The sequence below is a fragment of the Geospiza fortis genome, unplaced genomic scaffold (assembly GCF_000277835.1).
Source record: "Geospiza fortis unplaced genomic scaffold, GeoFor_1.0 scaffold159, whole genome shotgun sequence".
NCBI classification, from domain to species: domain Eukaryota; kingdom Metazoa; phylum Chordata; class Aves; order Passeriformes; family Thraupidae; genus Geospiza; species Geospiza fortis.
In genome coordinates, this window is record NW_005054563.1 from 391414 (window position 1) to 418713 (window position 27300).

Consider the following 27300-nt stretch of genomic DNA (forward strand, 5'->3'; position numbering starts at 1 on the left):
CTCACACCCCTTCCCCATTTTACTCTCCCCATGCTTGAGCATAACCACTGCACCAGCACTTCATTCTCCTCACTAAGGAAGCATTTTCTGTCTTGACTCTCATATTCTCATCACTCAGAGTTCTGGTTTAAGTGTGTTTTTCAAAAAATCACAGTCAGACTGGCTTTTTAAGAAGCTACAGTCCTGTTCTACTTAGTTTTCTCCTCAACTGACACATTGTGATGTTCAAACTGCTAAGTTTCAATCAGTAACACTTTGTTTTCAAACAAAGTAGGTAAGTCCCTGGACTGCACCTTAAATCCACAGCTGAGCTGAACTGGAAACAGCTCAAAGTGTTTGAGACCGAGTTCCACCGGGTCTTTTGCTCCCCACTGTTATTCTTTACTAAGGATTGCAACCTCCATAGCAAAGAAAAAAAAACAGAAACTCTGCTTCAGGTGTCTCAGTTGGTAATTCCAGAGCAGTTTCTCATTACATTTTGAACCAGAAGGGGATAAGACAGCTCTGTCCCCTCCTTCCCATTCCATCAACCTTGCAATGGATGTACCAACCAGGCCATCTCAAGCTGAGCTGGCTCAGACTTCTGATCCACCTCAGTCTGCAAATGGGGAAAAGTAAAAAAACGAAAAATCACTCAATTCAATGTGGCTGAGAGTGCTGAATGAGGCAATCAGGATTGCATGGTAGAAAATGAGACAAACTTTTAGGAACAAGCTGTAGTAAGTAATATTGCTTTAAGAAAAACTTGAAACCATCTTCAATGCAAACACCCTTCTTTGAAGACCATCCCTTTGCCCCAGGGTAATCTGCTTTTGTTGTGGCCATTTGTTTTCTAAAGTGACATATGCCACACAAAAGCAATGGAATCATGATAATTTTGAAATAAAAAGATTAATTTCTTTCTGTTTTCAAAATATTACTTTGGTGTTTTTCCCATTTGTAGCTGGTGTTTTGAAAACCTGAAGTTTGGTATACTCAAAATCCTCATGGTAAGTGACTGATTTGTTCTGCAAAGTTATGAACATCAAACACAAGCAATGATTTAGACTGAGTTATCATAATATTTATTTAAATACCTGATTCACTGACAGACCTGCAATTTTTATGGCACAGCAGAAAAAGATTATCGATTTCTTGATCAATTTATATCAAAATTAAAATCATATAATCAACTAGGTTGGAAAAGACCTTTTGAGTTCATTGAGTTTCTCCTACTACTTCATTAGAAGAAGACCACCTCCTTGTAAATTTAATCTTGTTTCCTCCCAGCTTCTTTAAAAATAAAACCAAAATGTACTTCAGCACTTCTTTTATTCCATATGTATCATGACACACCAAATCTGTGCCAAAGTATAAGTAAATAGGATCACTCAAGCTCACACATAATCCCTTTCTCAATAGTGATCTACCTCTACCTCTCCTTGCTCTCTTTCACCATTCATTGCACAGAATCTTTTCTACTCCTTTGCACAATTTCCAACTCCTCCAATCTCTGTAGGTGAAACCTTGGGCTCTGGATGAAAAGGGAAGCCAGGGGAGAGAACTGCTTCCCTCCATCACAAAAACTGAAAGGAAAAATTGAGAGTAATACCCCACTCTTACAAATCTTGGACAATGTGATTCTGACAACCCAAGAAAACAATCTGCCAAGAAAAGAAAGCTGTAAGATTCTTGAAAACAAAACACTTATTGTTTTCAATAAATTAGAGGGAAGACTCATATGCAGAAATGTGTTTACAAATTACACTTAATTACAAAATTCTCAGCCCTGCAGGTGGATTTCTCACCACATGCAAGTCCGTTAAAAGAACTCTTCCTTTTTCCAAGACATGTAACAGCTAAATTTGAAGGCCAGGAAGGAAAGCACATGTGGGTAGAGTAGAAAATGGAAAAAGGAAAAACACAGGCAAATGCGCTGAATGGAGGGAGATAAAAATGACACATTACAATCAGAGACCAGAAAAAAAAGTAAATAGTAAGGAATTTGAAGAAGTACAGAAGAAACAAAGCACTGTGTTACCATAAACCATTTCCAACTGATTAGCCAGAAACTGTTGCCTTAGAAGCTGACTCTCAAGCCAGGAAATAAAAGAGTAATTAACTGCTAGTAAAGTAACAATTATATAAAAAAGGACATCATTTTGCTTAAAAACTTTCTAGTTTACTAATTCCAAGAACTTCCAGTTTACAACAGAGAAGCTAGGGGGAAAAAAAAGGGAATATAAAAATAAAAAATCTAATTATCCACATTGCTGGGTTTTTTTCCTTAGCTTTCAGTACAACCTCAGTCCCCCCCAAGGTTCACTATTTTAACAAGAGCCTTACACCAAATTTTTCATCTGGAGTGTAGCACCTCACACACCTCAAACCTATCCTTCTTCTGTTAGGACTAAGACACTTCACATTAAAGCACTCCAATTTCTACAGCAGGTGGTCTGTGACTGTTCCCTGCTTATGTATTCCTTGCAGCTTTAAGATGCAACACACAACTTGTAAGAAATGTTAATTCAATTTGAAAGGACTTAAACCTACCTTTAAACTAGACTCATAGTCTGTGTTCACTTTGAACATAAGCCCAAGTCGCAAATGAATTTCCTTGGCTCGACAAAAGCTGGGATCAACATAAAGCGCCTCCTGAAATGCTTTAATTGCCCTGAAAGAAAAACACAGATTAAAAAAATTAGGTTTTACTGAAGTATTACTCTATAATCAATGCTTTTTATATGGCTAACAAAGTGGATCAGAAAGTATTGTTACAGAAGAAAATAACAAAATAATGGTTTACGTGTAACGTTTTTGGTGCATGGCTTTTGATTCTTCAAGGATTGGATAATTTTGAACTCCAGATATCTTCATGTATTTAAAAGTCTAATCTTCTCTATTAATTTAGAGAAACTAATTTGCTGCATGAAATACACTAACATATCTGATATTTCAGAGAGGATGACTCACAAATTAGTTACAAAATTAGTGCAAGCTCACTTATAACAGCCAGGTTGCTTTTGATTCCAGTAGTGCAGACCCCCAAGCAGCAGCAGAGGAGAAATCACACATATCTCCTCCCACTGCACCTGCCTGCTCCTTTTTCCACTTTCTCCTCCCCTCCCTAGCACCAGTGCCATGCAAGAATTCAAATTATACCAACTGCTGCACTACTTCCAAATGCAGACATAAAATCCTGCCAGCTCCTCACATAGTAACTTTCTTTCATATTCCCATGATAGGTGAAGATGGCTCTGATTCTACTTCCTTACTTTCAAATCCTCTCTCACTTGTCCCTGTCCATGATGGCACCGTATCGGATAAAACAGAAATGCCATCTAACAACTCCATCTTGGATCAGAAACAAAGTGACTCTAAACAGGACTGTTTTGCCTTTCAGGCCACTGCATAAAACTAGGACAGCTGAAATGCAACTAAAAGACAATAGAATTGAAGTCACAGAGGAATTAACAAAGAAGCTAAGTCTCATTGTTGCTAAGTCTCATTGATGCCTGAAACAAAATCCCTTCCTGTACACCACTGGTCACACAAGGAGAGAAATCAGAACCAGCCCCTCTCAGGGTAGATTTGAGTCCCAGAGAACACAATCCCAATCCCATCTGCTGCCCCTGGAACCCCACAGGTGGTGCCAAGGGGGCAGGTGACAGGGCAGTCTATGTGGGAAACTGGACCCACTGTGACATGGGACAGGGATTAACCCCAGTGCTTAAAATCACTCTCTTAAGGCACACTGATTTAATTCCTACTCTCCAAGTACAGTATTATTTATTTATAAGGAAGAAAAGGTTGGTTAGCAGATGCAATGCAAAATTCAACAAATATTTTTCACAGACTTTTTTTACTCACAACACACATAAATTATCATTTCTGAATCCTTCAGCAAAAACACTTCTGCTCTAAAATTCTTACAGGCTTTTTTCTCATCAATGGCAAAGCAAACCAAAGGCAAAGAACTTCCTCTAGACAATGCAACTGTATGTACCTGAAGCATTACCTGACTTCTTTAAATAGAACTTAAGAATAGATAGGCTTAAAAAAAAGTACTACATTTTTATTGTGGAACTGAAGCTTCCTCTATTACAATCCTTCAGGAAGGCTCTCCTTACCCAGTACCCTACTTTTCTGCCAGCATATGGAAAATGAGCAAGTGAAGCGCTGAAGGGACAAACCTGCACCAGAGCTAAGCTCTCTCACATCTCATCCAAATTTCCCTGAAATCCTGTGGTGGTGGTGAATCACAAAGCTCATATCTACACTGAATTCATAACAAACAAAGATCCTTGTCTCATAACACCATGCTCACCCTCATCACCTACAAAAACAGAGATCAAACTGAAAGGCCAAAGACTGGGCTGATCACTAAGTATCAGCACATATTTTAAGCTAGGCTTTTGCTATGCCAGAAGATAGATTCTATTATTGTGCATTTTCATTTCTTGTCTTAACTCTAATATGGGCACCAGGTATGTTATCCACTGGTATTTAAAATCCATTACCTGTATCTTGTTCAAAGACAATATCCTAAGTCCCATAAAGGAAGAAAACCACTGTCTGAGATTCCAGTCAAAGAGAAGACAAAAATTGGGAATGAAGACACAGCAGTTCTATAGCACATCACACAGTGTGACCACACTAACCCCCTGTAAACTTCATATTCCTCATTTAGCCATCCTTGCTTGATCAGAAAATAGTATTTCCATATTTCCCCTCTCAGTCATGTCCCCACTGAAAAAATCATCAAAGAAAGGATTTCTAAAAAAGTTTAAGAGAATCTGAGTGCAACAAAAATACTTCTGTAGTCTCTTGCTAACAGGAAATATTAATCATGACACTGTTGAGCAATGGAGTAAAACACAGCCAAAAGTACAATTAAAAACTTTCCAGGACAGTTTTCAAATTTAGTTTGAATGTATACTGTCCTTCATTCAAATAACCAAGAATGTTGCCTACTCCAGTCTTTCAGAGGAGCACAGCACTTAAATACCTGTAATTATCATCAGCAGACAAAAGAGAAGACTGTGTCACATTTAGTCAGAAACTGCTGGTCACAGAGACCATGCTTTGAGTAAGGTTTATCTCTGCACACACTAAACTAACTAAAAATCAAATTTTACCTTTTACTTAAATCTAGTGTTAATTCCATATTGGTTTTACAATTTGTAGTTTTTTCCAGGATGACATGCATGAATAATAAAAAATAGAAACTACTTCCACCAATGTGAAAAGGAGCATCATCAAAATTTCCTCAATGAAGTGATCTGAAAGAGCATTTTCAACATTTTTTACCAGTGGTAGGTACTCATGTCTAATTCAATAACTACAACCTCATTTAAATAATCAGTAGAATTTTCATAGAATAAAATAGTCAAGCTCTGAAAAGGCATTTACTTATTAACTCTTACAGACAGACAAGCAATTTTACATCACAGCTGAATTAATATTGATGTAATTTTGCCTGCAGGAAACATTTAAACAAAATAGCAACGTGCTCCTAATTACAGGACACATCAAGAACACCGACCACAGCAAAAACCTCTGTCTGGTTTCCACTGCCATGCCCAGAGCTCCAGATTAATTCCCTGACTATCAAACAGCAGAACATCTGCAGCAGCACTGACACCATTCCACAGTTGGGCCTCCCAGACACAGCAGGAGTCACTTCATTCGTGTACAGATCTTTGTTTACTCTCAAACATCTCTAATCCCATTTCTGTTCTCTGTTCAAGCCCACACCCAGAAATCTGTGGGTCTGGAGGATCCAAGGCATCCAAATTATCCAGATGTTTTCCCTCACAGCTCTTGTATAGCTTGACCAAAACCAGAAGTGCAGATATGACCCAACACCCAGATGGGTCCAACAGCTTCCTGCAGGGCTGATGGCACAGAGCCTTCCCCAAGTCAGTTTGGAGTCTCCTCCACTAATTTACTGCTCTTCATGCACAGACAGAACTTCTCATCTCACTCCTTCAGCAGACTAAACATACATCAATCCAAAGGAAAAATTATCAATGAAAGGCCAGGAGCTCTCAAACTGCAGAAATAAATTACAGCCAGGTGAATTCAGCAAAAGAGGACTTTCCTTTTGTTCTCTGATGATACTCACACCTGCGTGGTGAGACACAATGCTGGTTAAGTCTACTAGAATTTATTGAAATTAAATAAGGATTTTCTCCAAGGATGAAGACATATCTCTTCACGGGCAGGAAAGGCTATTCTAACACTTAACAATATGGGAAAGCAGGACTGGAAAACACACTACAAAGAATGAAAAGTACCTCTGGACCTTCATTTTACACAGCACTGCTACAGCAATTCAGGAAAAATAAAAATGACATCTCCAAATCAAGACTGCCAGAATCAATACTGCAGCTATTGTCCCACCCACTAATCTATACAACAATGCCCTCCATTATGAAAGTGAAGAAACCAGGTGAATAATAAATAGATTACTATATTAAACATTTAGTGAACTCTCTTAAGACTTTTACTGGATGGTTTTCTTGAATAGACTGTGAATAAAATCAGCTTTGTACTAGGCAAAAGAACATAATAAAAGAACATCAATTTAACTATTCAGAAGTTATCACTTTTGTACATTTCAAACAAAACCCATGAAAATCAGAGTGAGCATATAAAATAAAAGAACCTACCATTATTCTAATGTCACTTGATGCAGTTGGAGTAAAACTTTCTTTTTTGTGTTCTTACTCTTTTTCAATTTTCTGACCACCTATTTTAAGCCTCACATCATTTCACAGCCTTACTAATGAAAGTGATGTGAGGCTACCATGGACAATTTCTTCTTGAAACTCATAATCACAGTTTGAACATAAACAAAATGTTTATGAAACACTTTTACAGTCTTTAGCTACAACTCTTCTGTCCAGAGGACTGCAACAGCTGAATGGCAAAATATTTTGAGCAGCAAAGTCTTTAAACATTTCTCTAGAACAGCAGCTGGGAGTATTTTTTTCCCATAGCATTAGCAGAGTTTTCAGCAATCCAAGAGTAGTTTGCTATGAAATCACAGCAAGCTAAGATAATGAAAATAAAGTTAACTGTGCACTTCGTTACTGGTTAATTGCTACATGCATGTGTACTCTACATGTACATTCCCATTTCATATACCTGAAAAAAAAAAATATATATATATATCGAGACACCTGAAACCTGAGAAATATTTGACAAAGCAGTATCTATAGACTGTGTGTTTAAATTCTTAGAGGTTTCCACTTGGCAATGTGCACTCCTACACATCCCGTTATATACTCAACTTTCTGTGTGGAGGAACCCAGTCAGAAGCAGAGATGTTGATTTTAGATATCTTTGTATCTAGACATTGAACAGATGATGACAGTGCTTCTGCTGTGGGAAGAATCAGGGAGCAGAGGGGTCAGAAAGCTCCACTCAGGAATGACTGGTTTTCCACAGCAGTCTTTAGTCATGATGGAGATGAAGGAAAGGGCCTGGATCATCTCTTGCAGGTCTTTGGCTTTTTTCAGGGTCAGTGCTGAAGGACTGAGTTTTCTGTACCGCTCAGCTCCTACAGCTGGTAAGGAATCCCTGAACTGAGGAGCCTCAGGGCAAAGAGCCCAAATGGGGCAACCAGGGTGACTGAGCTCAGTGTCCTGTCAGGTGTTTCTGAGGAATCTGGAGCCTTTCTCAGTGGTCCAGCAATTTGCCAGGCCTCTGGAAACACTGCAGGCTGGCCTTGGAGCACCAGAGTTAGTACACTGGCATCCACAGGGTGTGAAACTGAATTTCAGGACACCACGTGAGAGCCTGGGCTCCATCTTTTCATCTTGATGGAGGTCAGTGGAATCAGCAGATGATAAACCAGGCAGGCTCAGAATTTTCACTAAGGTGGAGAAAAAAAATTGGTATCCAAGCCACTACACCTGGGCGCAGGTATTTCACAGAAATGAAGGACAGCCTTGGACTAACTGCTGAAATTCTTCAATAATGTTCAATCTACAAGACAACTATGGAGGGCATGAAATTATTAAAGCTATGTGAATATCTCATTCTACTGGTTTTCTACGCTAACTGAGAAACAGGGAAACAGTAAAAATGAACCAACCACTTACTACTTGATGATAAATGGTGTAAAAGAAGGGAGTATCAAAGTTTCACATCCTTCAGACCTGTTTTACTGTAGTTGATTCAATTTATGGAGATAACACCTTATGGCACATCTTACTATAATAATTGTGTGAAATAGATTTGGTCTGATGACACTATTGCACTGTTCATATATATGTTGAGGACTTCTAATTCTTACATGAACAGTTAAACAAAATCACCAACATAAAATGATGTAACAGCTGAGAATTGTACTTAAGATAATGCTGCAGTGCTGCTCTGGTACATAAAAATATGTACAATATTGAATTACAGTGAACTGCCTTAAGAGTCTTGGAACCAATCCAACAAATCCTTTTATGAAAGCTGGAAAACTTTAAAAATAATATAAAATATATGAACAATAATTCTAAAGCTGATCTTATTCCCACTTGCTTTTTTTTATTATCCCTCTTTATATGAAACATGAAAAAAACTCAAGTATTTCTCCTCCCTTCCTTTTAGGAGGACTATGTACTTCCCTCTTGTTAAAGTCTCTGAATATATGAAGCAGTGGTGTTAAAAAAAAAACAGTTCATGGATGAATCAGAATAAATAAACCACCTTAAACAGTCCTGAATACTTGAACAGTCTTCCTCTGCCTGCTAGAAATATCGAGATCCATGTCCTCTATGAGCATAAACAGATGGAATAAATGCAGCAGGAAGACAGATTAGCATTTCACTCTGGAAGAGGACTCTCCTGGCAATCTGTGAGAGTTCTGTGGAGGATTAAGGTCTTCAAAGAAGAACACCTATTGTAAATGACTTGCTGTCATCTCCAATTCTATTGTGATTTTGTCACACCTGAACACCAACAGCCTCATATCCCTCTGCTCTTGGCCCCAAAAAATCACAGGGAGGGGGAAAGAAAGGCACTCAAAGGGATTAAAAATCAAAACTGCACACAAAAGTGTAAGATTTTACCTATATTGGATTTTCTTTCTTTAAAAATTCTACCCAATGTTTTCATGATACACAATGTCCTTAGCACCACAATATACGTAACTCTGTTGTATGAATGAAATGGAAAATAAAATTACTCTACTCAACCTTAATATGACAGCTATGTGCAGTTCTTTAAGTTAGGACATCAGCTTACACTCATGCTGTCAACAAGTGAAGAAAAATCTAAATTAATTCAAAGCTCTAATTTATGAATACTAAATAGCATGATCTGGTGATGGCAAAAGCCTATGTTGAACAGGTGGCTTTTCAAAAAATTAATTACTCTAAATCTAACTGCTTTGTCTTATTTATCTTACAGTTTATCTACCATTTTCACAGTGCAAACTGTAACAAGATACAGCTTGTAAAAAATGGTGCACAAAATACTTCTGAATGCTAAATGATGAAGACAAGACTATGTAGCAACTAGAATGTTCTGAAACTTGGTAAAATTCAACCAAGTCTCATCACAATCTTAAAACAATAGACTCTCAGGCTTTCTGAAAACTTTCCTATTCTTCTCTTGTTAATTAGAATGCAACAGAATTGCATGCCCTGTACAAGACAACAAAGGAACAACATTCATTTCACCACTTTCAATAAAGAAAGCAGTAAGCTTCAAGATAAAATAATCCATGTTTTGAGCTCGTAATTTAACCAACTTATTCTAATTTGAAGAATAAAAGTTTATGCACATTATCTTGAGGAAAGCATAAATGTTTGCCTTAGAGAAACATAGAAACAATTTAAGGAGAGGTGGGGGAGAAATCCTGCTCCATTGTTCCCAGCCATCAGTCAGTGGTCACTCACTGCATCCCTAACTGCAACCAGGCTTAGCTCAGTAACACAATGGAACTTTCAGTGATCAATCAAGTCGTGAAGTCACACTTACTGTACTAAGAGTCTCTGTACTGAGTGTAAAACAGCACTGACCTAAACACTGCACCTCTCTGACTTTTCCTCCATGAATTAACTCTATCTCCACAGGATTAAACACCAATAAAAGTCTGAGGACCTTTGAACAGAACCCCAGTGACTGAGTCCATTCCATCCACCACTCTCATCACTGATAAAGTAAAACCAAAACCCCAAGTGAAACCCAACCCTCCCCCCAGTCTCCACAAAAGCTCTGCTCAGTCCTCAAAGCCTTGGCAGAAATGAGAACTCTTTTAACCCTGAGTTTTTTCATCAGATTGAAACACTGATTCCATCTGAGCCTATTGCTGCTCATATCCAAACCTTTCACCTAATGCAGCTCTGTCAAAATTCCTGCCTACCAAGCAAAATGAAAACAAGTCCCATTTACCACCCCTCTACCAAGAAGGTTTTTTATAAGAGGCTTTCCAACAAACCCAGGCCCACAGATTATCAATGACAACAATTCCCAAAAGCCTGTTGACTCATTCTGCTCCATCCCCACTGCTGAATTGTGCTAAAGGGAGTGCAGATTGTTCTCCCAAAGTGCTTTCCCTTCCATGGAACTGTTGTGGCTGCCCCAAGTTTATTACAGTAATACAGATACTGACCCAGGACAGTAACACCTGCAAACACCTTATCTGTAATAAAATCAAAATTAAACTATTTTACACTCACACTGAACTGAGAGTGAAATAATCACACACTGTTGGGACACCACACAAAACACTGACACTGTCAGCTTATTCCAACTTACCATTGAAAGGCATTGTAATGGAAGTAGACCAAACCAAGGCCATATAAAAAGGCAGCATTCTGTAAAGGAAAGAAACAGTGTTTAAAACCCAGATAAGAGCGAGCTTCCAATATTTTATCCATCCTTTGATATTCTATTTCCATTATAAGACAAATATATTTAAAATTCGCCTCGAACAGGAAGAGCCAAAAAGAAGCAACAAAAAGATAGGTAGACTTTAAAAAAAAAAAAGCACTGGTTCTCCATGGTCACAAAAAACGTGGCTATTTTGGTGGAAGAGTAACCACAACATTCAAGTACTTTTACATCAGAGAAACTGATGTGCTCTGTTCTACTTGTACAACAGCAGGGAAAGAAATGATGGAGTAGAAATCTTCAGCAGTTTATTATATTGAAAATAAAAAATAGTTTATGACCAAGAACCATTTCATAGTCACAATGATTTATACTCACATAAAAGAAAACAGAGATGCACCTTCTAATTTCAGTGTCTAATGTAGAACATTAATTAAAGGAAACTGAAAATATGCTTAAGGAGATTTCACTTTTCTGAATACCAAAAAACACAGACCATCAACTTTAAACCTATGACAATAATATTCCTTCATTATTAATCCAATTTCTAGTTCCTGTCCCCTTATTTGCAAAGGCAAAAAGCAAGCCAAAACAACAAAAATCATTCCCCTTCTGGCCCTCATTTTCCTTCCCATTTTCTTTTCATATAAACTATGACTTACTTTCAAAGTGAAATTACCAACAATATTTAATGAATGTTTAACTATCCAGTTCCACAAATAATTATTACATATTTCCTAAATTAGGAAAAATAAACAAATTTCTTTTGCAAAGCTATGCCACAGCACATTTGTTTTTTATTGAGCAGAACAATTCCATTATTTATAGGAGACATTGCACATGCTGCCTAAGACACATTTTTAGGCTTTTCTCATATATAATTCTGATTCTGGGACACCAGGTACACATCCCAAAGCTCTGACACATGAACAAGATCTGGAGTTTCAATTGTCAAAGACTTCATTTCAAGATAACCTCTCTGCCACTTGCATGCAGCTCTTTAACAAGTCACATTTCTAAGGAGTTCCACAAAAAGAATACTAATTATGACTTAAACCCAACTCAAATATAAAAGTTATAACCAAGTTTTTCCTACAAAATAACTGGTAACCAGAAGACAATTCTAAGAGCAGCATTCATCAGAAACAGGATCCAGTATGATAATTTCATTATCCCTCATTTGCATCGTCTAAATGCAAATTAAAACCAGGGGGGATGTCAAAGATCCTCTCATGAATGCAGCTGGATCCCAGCTTCAGCAAGGGACAGCTTCCAGGAAAATGCTGTGCTATGAACAGATCCTACAGCAATCAGAGCACTGGAAGATGTTAACAGGAGTGCACAGGGAAGTGCATAAACAACAGAAGAGGACACTTTAATACTACTGTCAACCCATATTCCTGTTTAACTGAATAAAAGCACAACATGGACATCATAAAGATAAAATATCTCCATACTCTTAGTTTTTCACATGTTCCAAGTGTGTTCTGGCAACAGGAAGATCAGGAAGAAGGCAAGTTCAAAAGCTGAGCACACATAATGCCCTGACTGAAAAGTCATTTTAAATGAAGAAGCAAGAAAGGTTTTCATGTGTGCAACATGGAAGCCTAAAAATACAGCCTCCAGGAGCCTTCACTGACTTCAGGCCAGCTCGTTTTTCAGACAGAACTTAACAGGACTGCCTAGTGTCCCCTCTGATATTTCAAATCTCAATAAAGCTTAAATCATTGTAGAAATTGAGAACAACTGTGATCACAAAAATTCTTCACTGCAACACTGCAAAATTCAAACAAAATGTGTCAGACAACTAAAAACTCTTCAATTTGCAAAGAATTTGACTTCCTCTTATGAAATCTGTTACAAAAAATTCACAGTACAAGAAAGTTAAGAGATTCAGAAAAATCTCCCAGATATTTTGATGCTAAAGGTTAGCAACAAGCAACTTTCAAGGCACAACAGAACCAAGATGCAAGCGATTTATCAAAATGTAATTTATGTATCAAGTTTACATAAAGCTTTCACATGGTCCTCACAGCACTACAAATAAACCATCACTGTTCTGTCCTGTGCCTGGTTTTCCCACTTTTCTCTCCTTCTCCTTTTGAGACTGACCTTAAAAATATCTTAAGCTGCCGCTCTCTTCTCAATAAAAAACAGGGCAAGATTTAATATTTATACCTGTAATACTTCACTTCAAATGTAAAGATGCAAATTCTGAAATGTCAGCATGGATCATGAATTTATCTACTCCGAAATACTATAGCTCTAACCATATGTATCACCATGTATCAACTCTTTGTTATATTAATATCTAATAAGCTAAGATTAAAAAGTATCTTTGAAACTGTATTTGAACAGGGACAGGACTCACAAGGGCTGGAAGACATCACTGTGTCCCAATGTGTGGCTGCACTTTCCCACAGAGAATTCAAGGCAAGATACACATAAAGTTCATTCTTTTGCAGAATACCATCAAGGGCCAATATGAAATGCCACCACAGCTTAATGCAGATCAGCACCAAGCAGGATTGTCACCCAAATCTTCATCTACAGAATGTCCTTTTTAAAATTGTAAGATTCTGTTTACCAGGAACACACCCCATCTTAAGAAATCAGTTTTCAGTTTCTATTAGTTTTGACAAGTTTCTCCCAAAGAATACCATTCCGTGTGTTCCAGTAAAGATAACTCCTGTGATTTAGTCCCTGCTATAAGTAGCTGTTGAGGTAGAATTTAAGGCCTCTTTTTCTCACCAAATATTTTTTAGTAAGAAGCAGAAAACAAAATTATCTTATTACAGTCTCTTCCTTGAAATTTCTAACAACCTTCAACATTTATGAAGATCTCATGCTAGCAAAACACATTCTTTGGCTACTAATTTAATTTTTATGTTATCAGATATCTCTTTTCACTAGAATCTTGAGTGAAAAAAAGATACAAATCCACAGACAGTGCCTCAAATCTGAAGTTGAATGCTTGGGTTTTTTTCATTCTACAGCCATGCTACAAACACAGACAAATCAGAAATGCTATTTCCAAGCTGACATAATTTACATTTTCTATGAACTATTGAAAAATATTAAAATGTTTCATACCAACCACTAGATGGCTCAAATACCTCTTTCCATTTTCCACGCTTATGCAATTTAAGGAAATTGTCAAGTTGATATTGTGCAGTCTGTTACTTACATGCACTATTTAATGCTGAGCAACATTTCAATTTTATCTTCTAAAAGAGTGTGGTATAAACATTTTGTCAACAGGAAACTCAAGGTAAAAATGTATTTGTATGCATCTTTTTACATATCTGGTGTGAATAAGCACATTGAAGACTTTTTGGTCATGTTTGTTTTACGTGATCAAGGAAAAAAAAATCACCAATGAGAAAGACTCCACCCATCTCACAAGTCTTTTATTGAAACTCAAATAACTGGTTTACAGGCTCTTTGAAGCAGAAGATGGAAGCAGATCCCCAGCATTCCATGTGCTCTGTTCTCAAGGCATTTCAGGCCAAGTCCACACAAAGCCTTCCTCTCCATCTTTCAAGGGGGCAGCCAGCAGGTCCCCCAGAAATACCTCAGCCCAGCCCAGCAGTGACACTTGTCTGCAAACACAGGGGCACAAAAATGCACCTGTCCTGGCCAACAATGACCACCCCACAGTCAGTCACAAACAGCCATCTTGGACTGGCTCTACCCATGTGTGGCTGCCACATCTGGGTCCAGATGTTTTCCACTTATCTGCCACACACAGCTGAGCCCCTGTTACAGACTCCAAATTAGTGTTTTATAAACACAGGAATTCACTTAGAAGTTATGCTTGCAAATGAAAATCTGTTAGGCACATCTAGAGAGTCAGAGAGTAGAAAAAAACCATTAAAACTCAAAGCAGTCTCATTGCAGCATCCAGCCAGGTTCTTGCCATTTGGAAATGAAAAGGAACAGTTTTTGCCATAGTTCCCAGCACTGCTGATTCACAAACATTCCCTAGCACTGCCTCTCTCATTTGTGCTGACACAATCATCTCCAGAGTACTACAGCCAACTGGATACCAGAAGTGATCTGGATTATTAGTATCTAGGTAAAACGGATTTTTAACTGGATCAGCTTCCCAGGCAAGTTCATTTGTGGACCCCCATCAACAACAGCATCAGCACAAGTAAGACTGGTACACAAGTAAAAGCTCTTTAGGTCTACACTGCTCCCATCAAAATGTCTACCAAACCTACACTGACTTTTCAAACATCACTGAAACCTCCAAGTATTTCACTTCAGAGAAAGCAACATCCATGGTCAGTACAAGGTGGATAAAAAGACGAGATAACATCACAGCCTCCTGCCAGCCTTCTTCACGCAGTTCCTTAACCAGGGACACACACAGGCAAATGCACCAGTTCTTCTATCCATAAATATAAATATCTCCAAGGTGGGTGCCAAGAGGGTGGCGCCAGACCCTTTCCAATGGTGCCCAGCAACAGGACCAGGAGCAACGGGCGTGAACTAAAACACAAGAAGCTCCACCTCAACACGAGGAAAAACTTCTTTCCGTGGAGGTGGCAGAGCTGTGGAACAGCTGCCCAGGAGGGTGTGGAAACATTCCAGACCCATCTGGACACGTTCCTGTGTCACTGCTCTGGGTGACCCTGCCTTGGCAGGAGTTGGACTGGATGATCTCCAGAGGTCACTCCAACCCTGACTATTCTGTGATTCTTTGTGACTCTATGGAGAAGGGCCAGATGTAGATAAAATAAACCTTTCATATAATTAAAAATCAGAGGGTACCCCACCATTCTATATAATAACCAAAACAGAAGGAAAAAAAGTTCCCATGTAGTTGGTTAGTGAAAGAAAAACTATGGAAAAAATATGACATTCAGCACCCTTATGAGAGATCAGTGACTGCTTTTTACTTGTTTACTACTGACAGGAATCAGAAAGTCTTTGATGACATATTTAGCTTGCCTGCAGCAGGGTCTGACTGCCCAGGAGCCACTGGAGCCCTGAGCCCAGCCCACATCACCCCAGGCTGCACAAGACACATGTGGGCAGGCAGCCACTGCTCCTCAGACAACCTAACCAGGAAAACAAGGTTTTACAGTTTATGTCACATCCTGTGGTCACAAGGTCTCTCGGCCACCTGTTCAAAGCAAAAGAACAGTTTTTGTCCTTAAAAGTGTGAATATGTTTATTTCTTTACTGAAATAAAAAAAAAAAAAAGAAAAGAAAAAGAAAAATGAAGAAATGAAGTTTTGACACTATGGTGCCTAATTCTTCCTCCTGACGCTACTCAAATACATAGTAACAGCTCCCTAGAGAGTTTGTACCAAATAAAAAATTCCATTTAGGCCCCTGTTTATTAACAGCTCCAGGCCCTTGGGAGCTGACAGGCTCTAGCACAGAGATTATACGTGCTCAGGAGAAAGAGGGAAGGGTTCAAATAAAATTTGTTTACATTTGTGTAAACATGAAAAAGAGAACTACCTATCTACATGCGCTGTAAGTTCCAATCACCTGCAAAAATACTAAGAACCCTGTGTGTATGGTAAATTAGGATCATTTTGTCTTCTTCAAGTTTTATAGTACCTAAAAAATCATATTTATACAGGATTTTAAAATACAGCTATTCTAACATGCTCACACAACTCTGCTTCTGGAGCAATAATCACAATATTCCAAAATTTGTTAATAGGTGCGTGTCTGCATCTCAGTAGCCACATGAAAGCAATTAAAATATAAAAATCATTATTCCTGTGACAAATATATTCTGTCATATGTAATATCTTGGTAAATAGCTACAAAGTAATTCCTCATTTTCTTGAAGAAGACCTTTTCTGAGAGTAAATATTGCCAAAATACACCTACTACTTCCAGAAGAAATCTATCTTTCTTAATGAATAAAAACTAATTTGTTTATATGACAGAAAAATTCTTACTAGAAATTAAGCAGAAATAAAGCTAAATAGAAATTTAAAAAAATCCACACCATCTACAAATTGTGAGGTTTTTTCCCTTTGTAAGTAGTACCTACCTCTGATATTACTATGCTGTCTTGGCCATCCTACTCATCTCCTCTTTAGGAAAGACAGTACATTTATCCTTTGCAATTTCCCAGCAGTGCTGCATTCCCACATTCCCTGCAGCTCCCCTCTGAATGAAAACCACTCTTTCAACTTCTTGGGAACACAGCAACCCCACCAAAACACTTCTGTCTCCACATTTTTACCCATGGACTAAGACACACACATGGCAAGACCTACGTGAAGAAGCTCAAGTAGGAGCCTTGTTATCCTCCAAGTGGCTTTCCAGCACTATCTGTAAACAAAAGCTTCCTGACACACAGGGATGGACAGGTACATCAAGACAAGACTACTGGAAAGTTACAGAAACCCACACACAGTAATTAATTCAACAGACATTCATTATTTCAAACCCTCCTGAATAATACACTGTGTTACAACTACTTTGTAGGGAGCACTGTCCTATGAAAATGAGAAGCTGACAAAACAACATGAAGTAACTCAGATCCTCTTCACTGTTCATGGAATCTCTGTAGTTTTGCAAACCATGTATTTCTTTACCCATAAGTTATCCTAGGTCCACTGGCAAAAGGGACTTCTGATCAACTAATGTCCCTCCAAGTTTGTCACAAACAAACAACAAAGCAAGTGTCTAAACTGTGATCATTCCTATGGGCATCTGACTTATGTGTCTTAAAATAGTTCACTTCATGTAAACATCTTCATTTTTCACTTGGTACAAGTATTCTCAATAATTTAAGTATTTTAACAGGAAACAGAATTTTTCTGACATAAATCAAGTAGCAAAGGTGTTGTGCAACACACAAAGGATTAAACTCACCTTGACAGATATTTTATACAGATGATTCATGTAACCAAATTTAATACTCTCCCTACAGATTCCCTGAATGCTGTTAACAATCACAAAGCTTCTAATTTTGTATGATACATGACTATGAAAAAACATCCCCCTAACTCCAAACAGAAAGCCATGTTTGACACCAGATGGTCTATAACTAAACCAATTTATCCAATGTTTGCACAAAAAGAGACAATCTCTCTGGAGATCACCTAGCCCAACCCTCTTCTCAAGGAAGGCACAACTACAACATTCCTAGGATGATGTCCAATTGGGTTTTGACCGCCTCCAAGGACACTGATGTTGGGGAAGATGAAACAGGAAAGCCTTATAAATATGATTGCCTGGCAAAAGATTTTGAGAATATGGAAACTATAAGCGAGATTGAAATGAAAGCAAGCTTTGAGATCCCTTAGTTACTGAACAACTGGGAAACAATGGTGTGGCTGGCTGAAGGTAATCTCTTTTGAAGAAACAACACCCTCTGCTTGCAGACAGGTCCAAGGGTCAGAGCAGACCCCACTAGCTTGGCAGAAGGGGTCCAAGGAGTATTTTTTAGGGTTTAAAATGTAACACAGCATGGTAATGTAGTGATTCTTACAGGCTGTATGTAAATGCTATAGGATTTGTATCTTGTACTAGATTGGTCAGTGAGAATTAGAATATTCAACACAGAAAGAGATTTACTGTATTGTGACGGGAACCTCACTCTCTTACGCTTTTACGCTCTTACCTTTTTTACTCCCTTACTCTCTTACCCTGTTACTCTCTTACCCCCTCATCCTCCCTTCCCCTCTCTTCCCTTGGGCCTGCTCTGAGCTGTGGCTGGCAGCTCCCAGCAGGGCCCTGCACCCAGGCCCTTTGCAATAAACCACAAGTTCCATGACCTGGCTGCAGAGATCTCTTGTCTCCGTCCATTCCGACCGTCCTACCCCCCAACGCTTCAACACATCAGCCTCTCAAACCCTCTAGGCAACCTTCTCCACAGTTAATCACCCTCACAATTAAAGAAATAAATAAATTTTCATGTGTTTAATAGGAATTTTGTGGTTTTGGTTTGTGCCTACTGCTTTTTCTTTTTTGACTACACACCACCAAGAAGATTCTGGCTCTGTTTATTTGTAAAACTGGATAAGACACTCCTGAGCCTTTCCAGGCTGAACAACTCAGCTCCCTCAGCCTCCAGTCCCTGCATGAGACATGTTTCATGCCCTTACATAGCCTCATGGCCCTTTCCTGGACTTGCTCCACTATCACCCCACTCTATTCCACTTGGGAGTCCAGCACTGGACTCAGAACTCCACATGCAGCTCACCAGGGCTCAGCAGAGAGGAAAGATCATCCCTCACCTTGGTGGCCATGGTCCCCCTTATGCAGCCAGGATGCCACTGGCTGCCTTTGCTGGCTCATGGTCACCTCATGTCCCAGGACCCCCAGGGCCTTTCCTGCAAAGCTGCTCCCCATCCACCAGCTGTGCTGGTGCACTGGGTTGTTCCTGCAGAGATGAAGGACTTGGCCTCTGTCAAACACCAGGAGGCTCCTGGGGCTGTTCAGCTCCCTCTGAACAGCAGCACAACTGTGTCATCCCTCCCAAGTCTGGTACTGTCTGTAACCCTGCTGAAGGTGCACCCTAGGCTGTAACACAGGTCACTAACCCAAGGTGCTGAAGAGCACAGGTCCCATTCTCAAGCCATGGGGTAATGGCTGGCCTCCAGCTGGACTTTGTGATACGCCCTGGTTTTGGCTGGAATAGAGCTCATTTTCTTCTTAGTAGCTGGTGCAGTGCTGTGCTTTGGATTTAGGATGAGAATAATGTAAACACAGGAGTTCATTTTCTTCTTAGTAGCTGGTACAGTGCTGTGCTTTGGATTTAGGATGGAATAATGTAAATACACAGACACTGCAGTTGTTCCTGAGTGGTGCTCACCCTAAGTCAAGACCTTTCTGTGTCTCAGGGAGGTAGAAGGCTTGGGACAGCTGATTCAGACTGGGCACAGGGACATCCCACCCCATACGAAGTCACATCCAGTATACAAACACAGAGGAGCTGGCCAGGAGGGGCTACATTGCTCAGACTGCTCAGTGTGTGGGGATCAATTGTATTGTTAAGTGCTTCTTTTTCTTGGGTTTTTCCTTTCTCTCTCTCCTTTCTGTTAAAATCATTATTTTTGTTAATATTACCATTAGTATTACTGTGTGTTTCACTTAAATAAACATTACTATTCCTGTGTTTACTGTGTTTCACTTTAAATAAACTGGTTTTATCTCAGCCCACATGGTTTTACCCTTTGTTTTTTCCCCATTTCTTCTTCCCTTCCCACCAGGGGTAAAGGAGGCAGTGAGCAAGTGGCTGTGTGGTACTGAAGGTGCCATCTGGGGTTTGACCATGACAGATGTTGATCACAATCCTCTGAGCCTGGGTGAGCCAGTTTTCAATCTACTACACTGACCACTTATCTAAGTCTGTATTTCATCAGTTTGCCTGTAAGCACATTACAGGAACAGTGTGGAAAGCCTTACTAAAATAAACACAAACAATATCTTGTGGCTCTCATGCCCTCCACAAAGTTACTCACTGTGTTGCAAACAGCTATCAGGTTCATCAAGCATTATTTCTCCTTCATAAAAATTCATGGTGATTACTTCCAGTGACTTGCCTGCCCTGGATGTGCTGGAAACAGCTTCCAGGATAATTTGCTCTTATCACCTTCACAAGGATGGAGGTGAAGCTGACTGGCCTGTAGCTCCCAGGATCTTCCTTCTTGTCATTCTTATGGGCAGAAGTGAAATTTGCTTTATTCCAGGCCTCAGGAACCTTCCCCACCACCATGACCTTAACAGGATCATTGTGAGTGGTCTCACAGTGACAGAGATGAGCTCCCTCAGCACTCACTGATATAACCCAGCAGGTCCCATGGACTTGTAGATGTTTTTTTGTTTCAATTTTCCCAAACTTGACTCTCTTTTGAGAGAAAATCTTCCTGGGTCCAGATCTCCCAAATGGTCTCAAGGGCACTGAAGGTGAGTCCTACCAGTAAAGCCCAAGGTGCTAACAGGAAGTACCTCCATGTTTCCCATATCCTTTGTCATTTGTCTTATTTAGCAGCAGACCTGCATTCTTTCATCTTCCTTTTGCTGCTGATACACTTGCAGAAGCTCTCTTGTTGCCCTTCACGTCCCTCACCAAATTCAACTCCACGTGGGCTTTGGCTTTCCCTATGCAATCCCTGGATGCTTGGATGATCTCTCTGTATTTCTCCAGTCATCTATCCTTGCTTCTGCCTCCTTTATGCTTCCTTTTTGTGCCTGAGTTTTGTCAGGAGCATCTTGTTCATCCAGGCAGGATTCCTTTCCTTTTTATCCAACTTCTCTCAAGTCAGGATGAACTTGAAGAAAGTTATTATCAAAAACAAATGTGGCCCAAAGAAGAGAGGTTCCCCCCATCATGCTGTCCTGCAGGCACCTCCTTATTGCGCCAATACCCTTGAGGTGAGGCCCAAATATTGTTCAGCACTAGCAAATTAAACACTGAGCAGGTCTTCTTATCCTCTGCTTTTCTTTGGTGAGTACTGCTCTTATTCATACTAACTAAAGGATTCAGCTTCCATCATTCCCATCTAGATATACTGACCTCACAAAAACTGTTAGATCTCCTCACAAATATTTTCAAAGTACAGAAACTAATGCTGGCTCATGTGTACGCACAAACATTACTGAAACATCTTTTTTGGACTATGACATCTGGACAGTTCATTGAAATGTTTTATTCTCTTTCATATGGCAAGTGATCATCACCATTTACATCAATCTTCAAAACATTTTATGAAGTAGAACTACTAGCATGGAATTTTCTGTCCTTGATTCACCATTTTTCCAACCCGTTCCAGCAAAGATAGGAATCCCACTGAGTTGACAAGTAGCCCCATTATTTCCCTGTCAGTTTCTCACTGCTGGAAAATCACTAGTGTTGGAAAAGAGCCTTACTATCATTAATTACACAGCTGCTCTACCTCAGGCACTCCATAGAAAATGGGAGTGGACAAGTTGAATATACTAAGGCATGAATGACTATAAAGAGATTCAAATACACACAAACAGACCAGCAAAAACCAAAGGAAAATAACCACAAAAATTAAATGACAAAACTCTCTATGGTTGTTTCCCTCAAATCTTAAACCACATTATGCTGGGCAGTAACAAAAACCCAGCTGAATCTGGAACTCTGCTTAATGGAAAAATTCAAAGGTTAATTTTTAACCAAGTCCCCTAAGAATGCTGTTGCTGCTTTCATGTTGTTCCTTCCAGCTGAGTAACTCTTGAACCTGTTAGCTGCCTTCAAATGAGTTTCAGAGAAAGCAAGACTTCTCAAAGATGAAAAACTGGAGGAATGTCACTGAAAATGCTTGTTGGGTAGGAAAAAGAACCCCCAAGACAAGGCCTACTTTCAGAAAGCACATAGAGCTTAATTATTCTCTCCTCTTTGGGAAAAGACACTTAGCCCAGTAGCACAGCTTTAAATCAAGCATGTGCTTTTCCTGCTCAGAGATGCCATAGGAAACAAGATGTCATTGAGGATGCTTCACTAGGAAAACGAGAGGAATTTCAGTTTGTCTGTGCTTACGTGGGAGAGGGAAGGACAGGAGGTGTGAAAGGACAACAGACACCAGCTCATCATTGCCCAGGCTTCATTAGCCCCAGCATAAAAACAGTTTGTTCTGTAAACTGCAAATTGAACAAAATCCCACATTTGGAACAAAATTCTGAGTATTAGCTCTAGGAAAAAACCTTACTAGCTGTTTTGAATCTTGACTTTATTTTTCATTAATCAGTTACATCTGAAAAATTTAAGTGTTATCTGATAGTATATTTTGGGGTATATATTTTACGTATTCTTACATATGTATCAAAAATTTAAACAAGAATGTGTCAATTTTTAAAGGTTTAAGAACTGAAATGCAAGATCATTGATTAATGGTTGCTAGTTAGGGATCAATCAATTATTACTGAAAATGATTGTCCAATTAAGACTGTAGTTGGTTAAGTAGTGATGGTTAATTGGTGTTCTAATTGGTGATTTGCTGTTTTATTTGTTAGAATGTACAAATACTTAAAATGGGCTACAAGAGCCAAGGCAGCAGGCCCACATGACAGGCAGCTGGGGGAGCAGACTGGATGGCCAGCAGCCAAGAGCAGAGCAAAGCAGCTGGGCAGCCCACCAACCATTCCCACAGAGCATTTCAATTCCATCAAATCATCATTTCTTAACAGAAAACTGTACCTCAGTAAATTTTCAGCCCACTCCGTGAATATATAGACTAGTGAGTTTAAGAGCCGTCAGTTTCTAACAGCAAAACAAACCAGAGAAAATACAAACAAGCCAAATGACAGGACACTTCTTTTGCCCTATCTCTGCTTATTCTGCACTGCAGCTCTTTCCTCCCCTGATCCAGAGCTCAGGTTGCTTTCCTCCCTCACTAATCCTTCTTTTTCTTACCATTGCATCACTGCTGCTGCACCTGACTTTACTTAATTACTTCTGTCAACAGTTTAATTTCTGAAAAATTAACTCTGACAAACTGCAAATGGAAACACCACAGCCGTCCTGGACTGGGAACTGAAACATTTTTTAATCCACTAGTGTTTCTTCACTTCTGACTACTACCTCACCATACTAGGCAAGAAACCTCTCAGAGTTGGTAGCTTTAAAATCTTTTCCTCTGGAGCAGTTTATTCCCAAACCCAGCTGACAGCCTGAAGGAGGAGAGACAAGAGGACAAGAAAAGGGCAAATTAACCAACATCATCAAATGGGGATTTTCTCCTCCTCTGAATTCAACATCCTTTTGCAAATCTCAGAGGGCTCTCACTCTAAAGACACCTTGCTGAGTTCCACAAATTAATTTTAGGTTGTAATTGCTGCTCCTTAGTGTGACTGGACACCTCCTTAGGCTTGCGAGAGTCAGCAGAATCTGCTCTGCAAAAAGTTCTTGGATAATGCTTTGATTATTTGTCTGAAATTTCATTCTTCTGTTCTGCTATACAGAGGAGGATGATTGGATTCTAGAAAAATGTCACACTGAACTATACTTATCCTTTACATAAGACCATCCTCTCCAGTACAGGCTTCTATATTGTTCTTTATTAAACCAAATACTGTTTGGGCTTTTAACTTTTTCTTCATACTCTACTTTTTCTGATACTAAGGCCAGTTCCCTCAAGATCATGAGATGTGAGATGGTAGATACAAACACTTTCAAATACTACTGTTTAAAAATATCAACATGCCATATGAAACTGAATTTGCTACCATAATTCTCCAAAATCTTTTTCTGTACTTTAAATCTGTACCATTCAACATTCAAAATTTATCTTCTGTTTCACAATACAAATATTCACTTTTACTTCCAATCACTAAAATTATTATATATAACTTCTCACTATTATTTTACTCAACTTTCCCAAGATTCTTAATCTTTAACATGTGTTTTTCACAGAAGTGTATACAGGAACCATTCCTAATGGTTCCACACACTGTCAGTTACACAGAGGTTTTTGTATCACTTCCCTAAATACCTCCCATACAAAACCACCACATCAGCCCCACATTTACAACTTTTCCATAACACTGTCTAATATACACCAATTTACATTTATTTTCTCAGATAAAAAAATGTGGGGTTTTTCTTTCCCATCTTTTCTGAACATGTGATTACTATAGAGTGTAATCTGAATCTACCTTGTTATTTAGAGTAACATTTAAAAAATATAATTTACAGCTTTCTCACACTTTTTTCTAAAGTCCAGTTGTCTATTATTAAGCAATTTCAGGACCATTTCTCAGTTGAAGATATCAAAGATGAAGTAACTCTCACCCACAGAAAAACAGTTCCAGGCCATGAAGACAATGATGGGAGCAGCTTCATAAACCTGGGATCATCACCTTGTGGTCACTTAGCACATCTCAAAATGGGAAGGCATAATCATCCAACCTGGAAATTATCCATCTCTTTACAGTACTTCGCTTAACAAAAGAAGAAATTTGTCTCTCAAATCTACCAGAGAACAAGTGCTAACACAGATGATTATGGGAATTAAGGCTACCTTAATACTGCTCTGCTAGAAAGAACTCCCAACATAAAATACTAAAACTTTACTCCTTGGGAGATAAACCACAGCCATAGAATGCCTGCTCTGGTAGACAGGGAACACGGCAGGCAGGGAGCCTAAAAAGGTCTCCTCATGATCAACATCAGGGCAAAGAAGAAAATATAAATTCATTTTCTGGAAGCACCAATTTGTGCTTGATGTCTTCCAGAAGCATTTAGGATAAGAGGTTTTGTGTTACTCCTCTCTTTTTAACATGTTTTCAATATTACATTTGATCCTGTTCTTAAACTCAATCACATTCACTTCAGGATGTGCTTTAGAAAGTCCGGGCCATATTTAATTGTTTAAGGTGGTAATTACTTATCTAATTCTACCATATTCTACTTCTCAGTTTCTCTTCATAATACACCATGTCTCTTAAGCATTTTTAAACCTGTTCAGTGTCTTCACTATGTGTCTGGCATCCAGTAAATACTTTTCAGGCCCAAAATTCAGATTCTTTTTGATAAACAGAGAAATGTCAGGCTAATAATCTGTTTAAGTCCTGTCTTCTTTAGCTGTATTTAGGTGAAGTGGGTGTTTCCCTATCAAGGATTTTGCCTTAACCTGGCTTTATGAGATCTGTGACTTTCTTAGACACAGCCACCCCATCCTTCATCCTCTGTTTCTAGAAGTCAAATCTACCAAAGTGCCTCAGAAGAAAATCAATGCTTCTGGATTTAGCTGGGTTTGATAGGCCAGACCAATGAACTGTTTTTCATCTCGCATTTGACTGACACAACACAGACAGGACATTTTTTTCCACTAAGGACAGAGTAATCCCTTGTGGACATGGCAGATTATTTGGGACATTCTTCCCAATGATTACAAAACTGTTGACCACCTTCTTTTCCCAGCCAGAACAATGAGTCACCATGGACAAATCTGTGCTTCAAGACACTGCTCCAATACCTCAGTGACTCCCTGGGCTCCAGACATGTAATAAAGTCCTAACCCTGGCACTTGCTCCTGAGCTTCAATCACCAAAACATCTCAAAACACACACATCTCCCAGTTTGTATGTACAGAGTGTAGGACTAAGGATACACAGCCAGAATTCCAGGGGAAGATAAAAAAAAAAATCAAGGTTCAGGAGGTTAGTTCACAGGGAACACAGAAAGATGCCACAGGAATTAGGAGCTGCATGTCTAGCAGAACACTAGAATTAGGAGAACCACTGAACAGAAGCATGCAAAAAAATCCAAACATATCAGTTGTGTTCCTTCAAAGCCATTTTAATTTTATACTGTTTTTCCAATCAGCACTTCATATTTATTCTCAGTTTAAGACAAGTTGCCTTCCTGTGACAGCACCCATCTGGGTTTGTCTTGACCTCACAAGTGACATTCATCATCTGTTTGCTTCATTTTGCTCTTTAATGAAAGCCCAGGTCAGGAAAAATCACCAGCAAGCAGAACCTACAGGTCCTCTTCCTATAAAAGACAGGATTACAGCCATGGTGATCCAGGAGAGACTCCCAAGGAATCTGTCTGACAACAATGCACAGGGAAGAAAGTTTAGGAGAGAAAAAGGCTTACATTCCTCTGAATCTCACTCATGCTGAGTGAAATGAAGTGCCTTCAAGACAAGCTTTTCTTACATGATTCAGACAGACAGAGGGCTCTGTTTGCCCAGATTTTGAGATCAAAGCCAGAACTGAGACAGGATTATAATGCTCCATTATGAACTAGATAGATGATTTAATTTATATTACTGTATTTTTATGGATTTCAGGGGGAGAGAAGAGATCATGTACTGAAATTCTTGATTCTTGCATAGCTTCACAGAGTAATTCTGCTCCAGACAACATCCAATGATTGCATTTAATTAGAAAATCACCCTTCCTGTGCAAAAGGTAAAGACTCTGTCAGCAAATGGAAACACAACTACCTGTAGGTGATCCTGGAGGAAAGGAACAGGCTATCACACAATTCACAAGTAACACTGAACTTTTAAAATGTTGCTGTTGCAGTTACATGTAAGGGTAACTTCATTCCCTTTTCTATCATCATTTTAAGCCTCCCCCTGGCAAGAATACCATCCTAACCTCCAGTGATTTGTGGAGATTTTCAAAGGTTTCTAAAGCCAAACAAAATGTCATTGTATTTAATTGCTCTTAATGGATTTTTCTTCCCTGAAATTGTCCATCTGCTTTTTGAAACATTTTAAACTGTGAGTCGGCAGCATTCTGCAAAACTAACACAACTTTCCATACAAACAATGATACAAAACCTTCTGAAAGATGCAGCAGGCATGAATTTCCTACAGCAGCTGACAACAGAAGAGAAAACAAAGAAAATACCAGCAGGCCTTGTGTAAAGACATTCCCCCTTCTCTGCCACCCCTATGGGTTTCCATCTCTTAGCTTTAACAAAAAATATTTCAGAATTATAATCAGCTTATCATCTTCTTTCTAAACAGCAGACATAACTGAAACCCATTTCCCTCTCCCCAGAGTTCAGCA

At 39.1% G+C, this 27300-nt stretch overlaps 1 protein-coding gene across 1 annotated transcript in view; it reads right to left on the minus strand.

The window, feature by feature from the left end:
- Nucleotides 1-27300, minus strand: part of KDM6A (lysine demethylase 6A) — a 119079-nt gene that overhangs the window by 68728 nt on the left and 23051 nt on the right. The window contains 2 exon segments of the mRNA XM_014310661.2: nucleotides 2533-2653; nucleotides 10744-10802. Of these exon segments, the coding sequence (XP_014166136.1) occupies nucleotides 2533-2571 (39 nt within the window). The 5' untranslated portion in view covers nucleotides 2572-2653; nucleotides 10744-10802.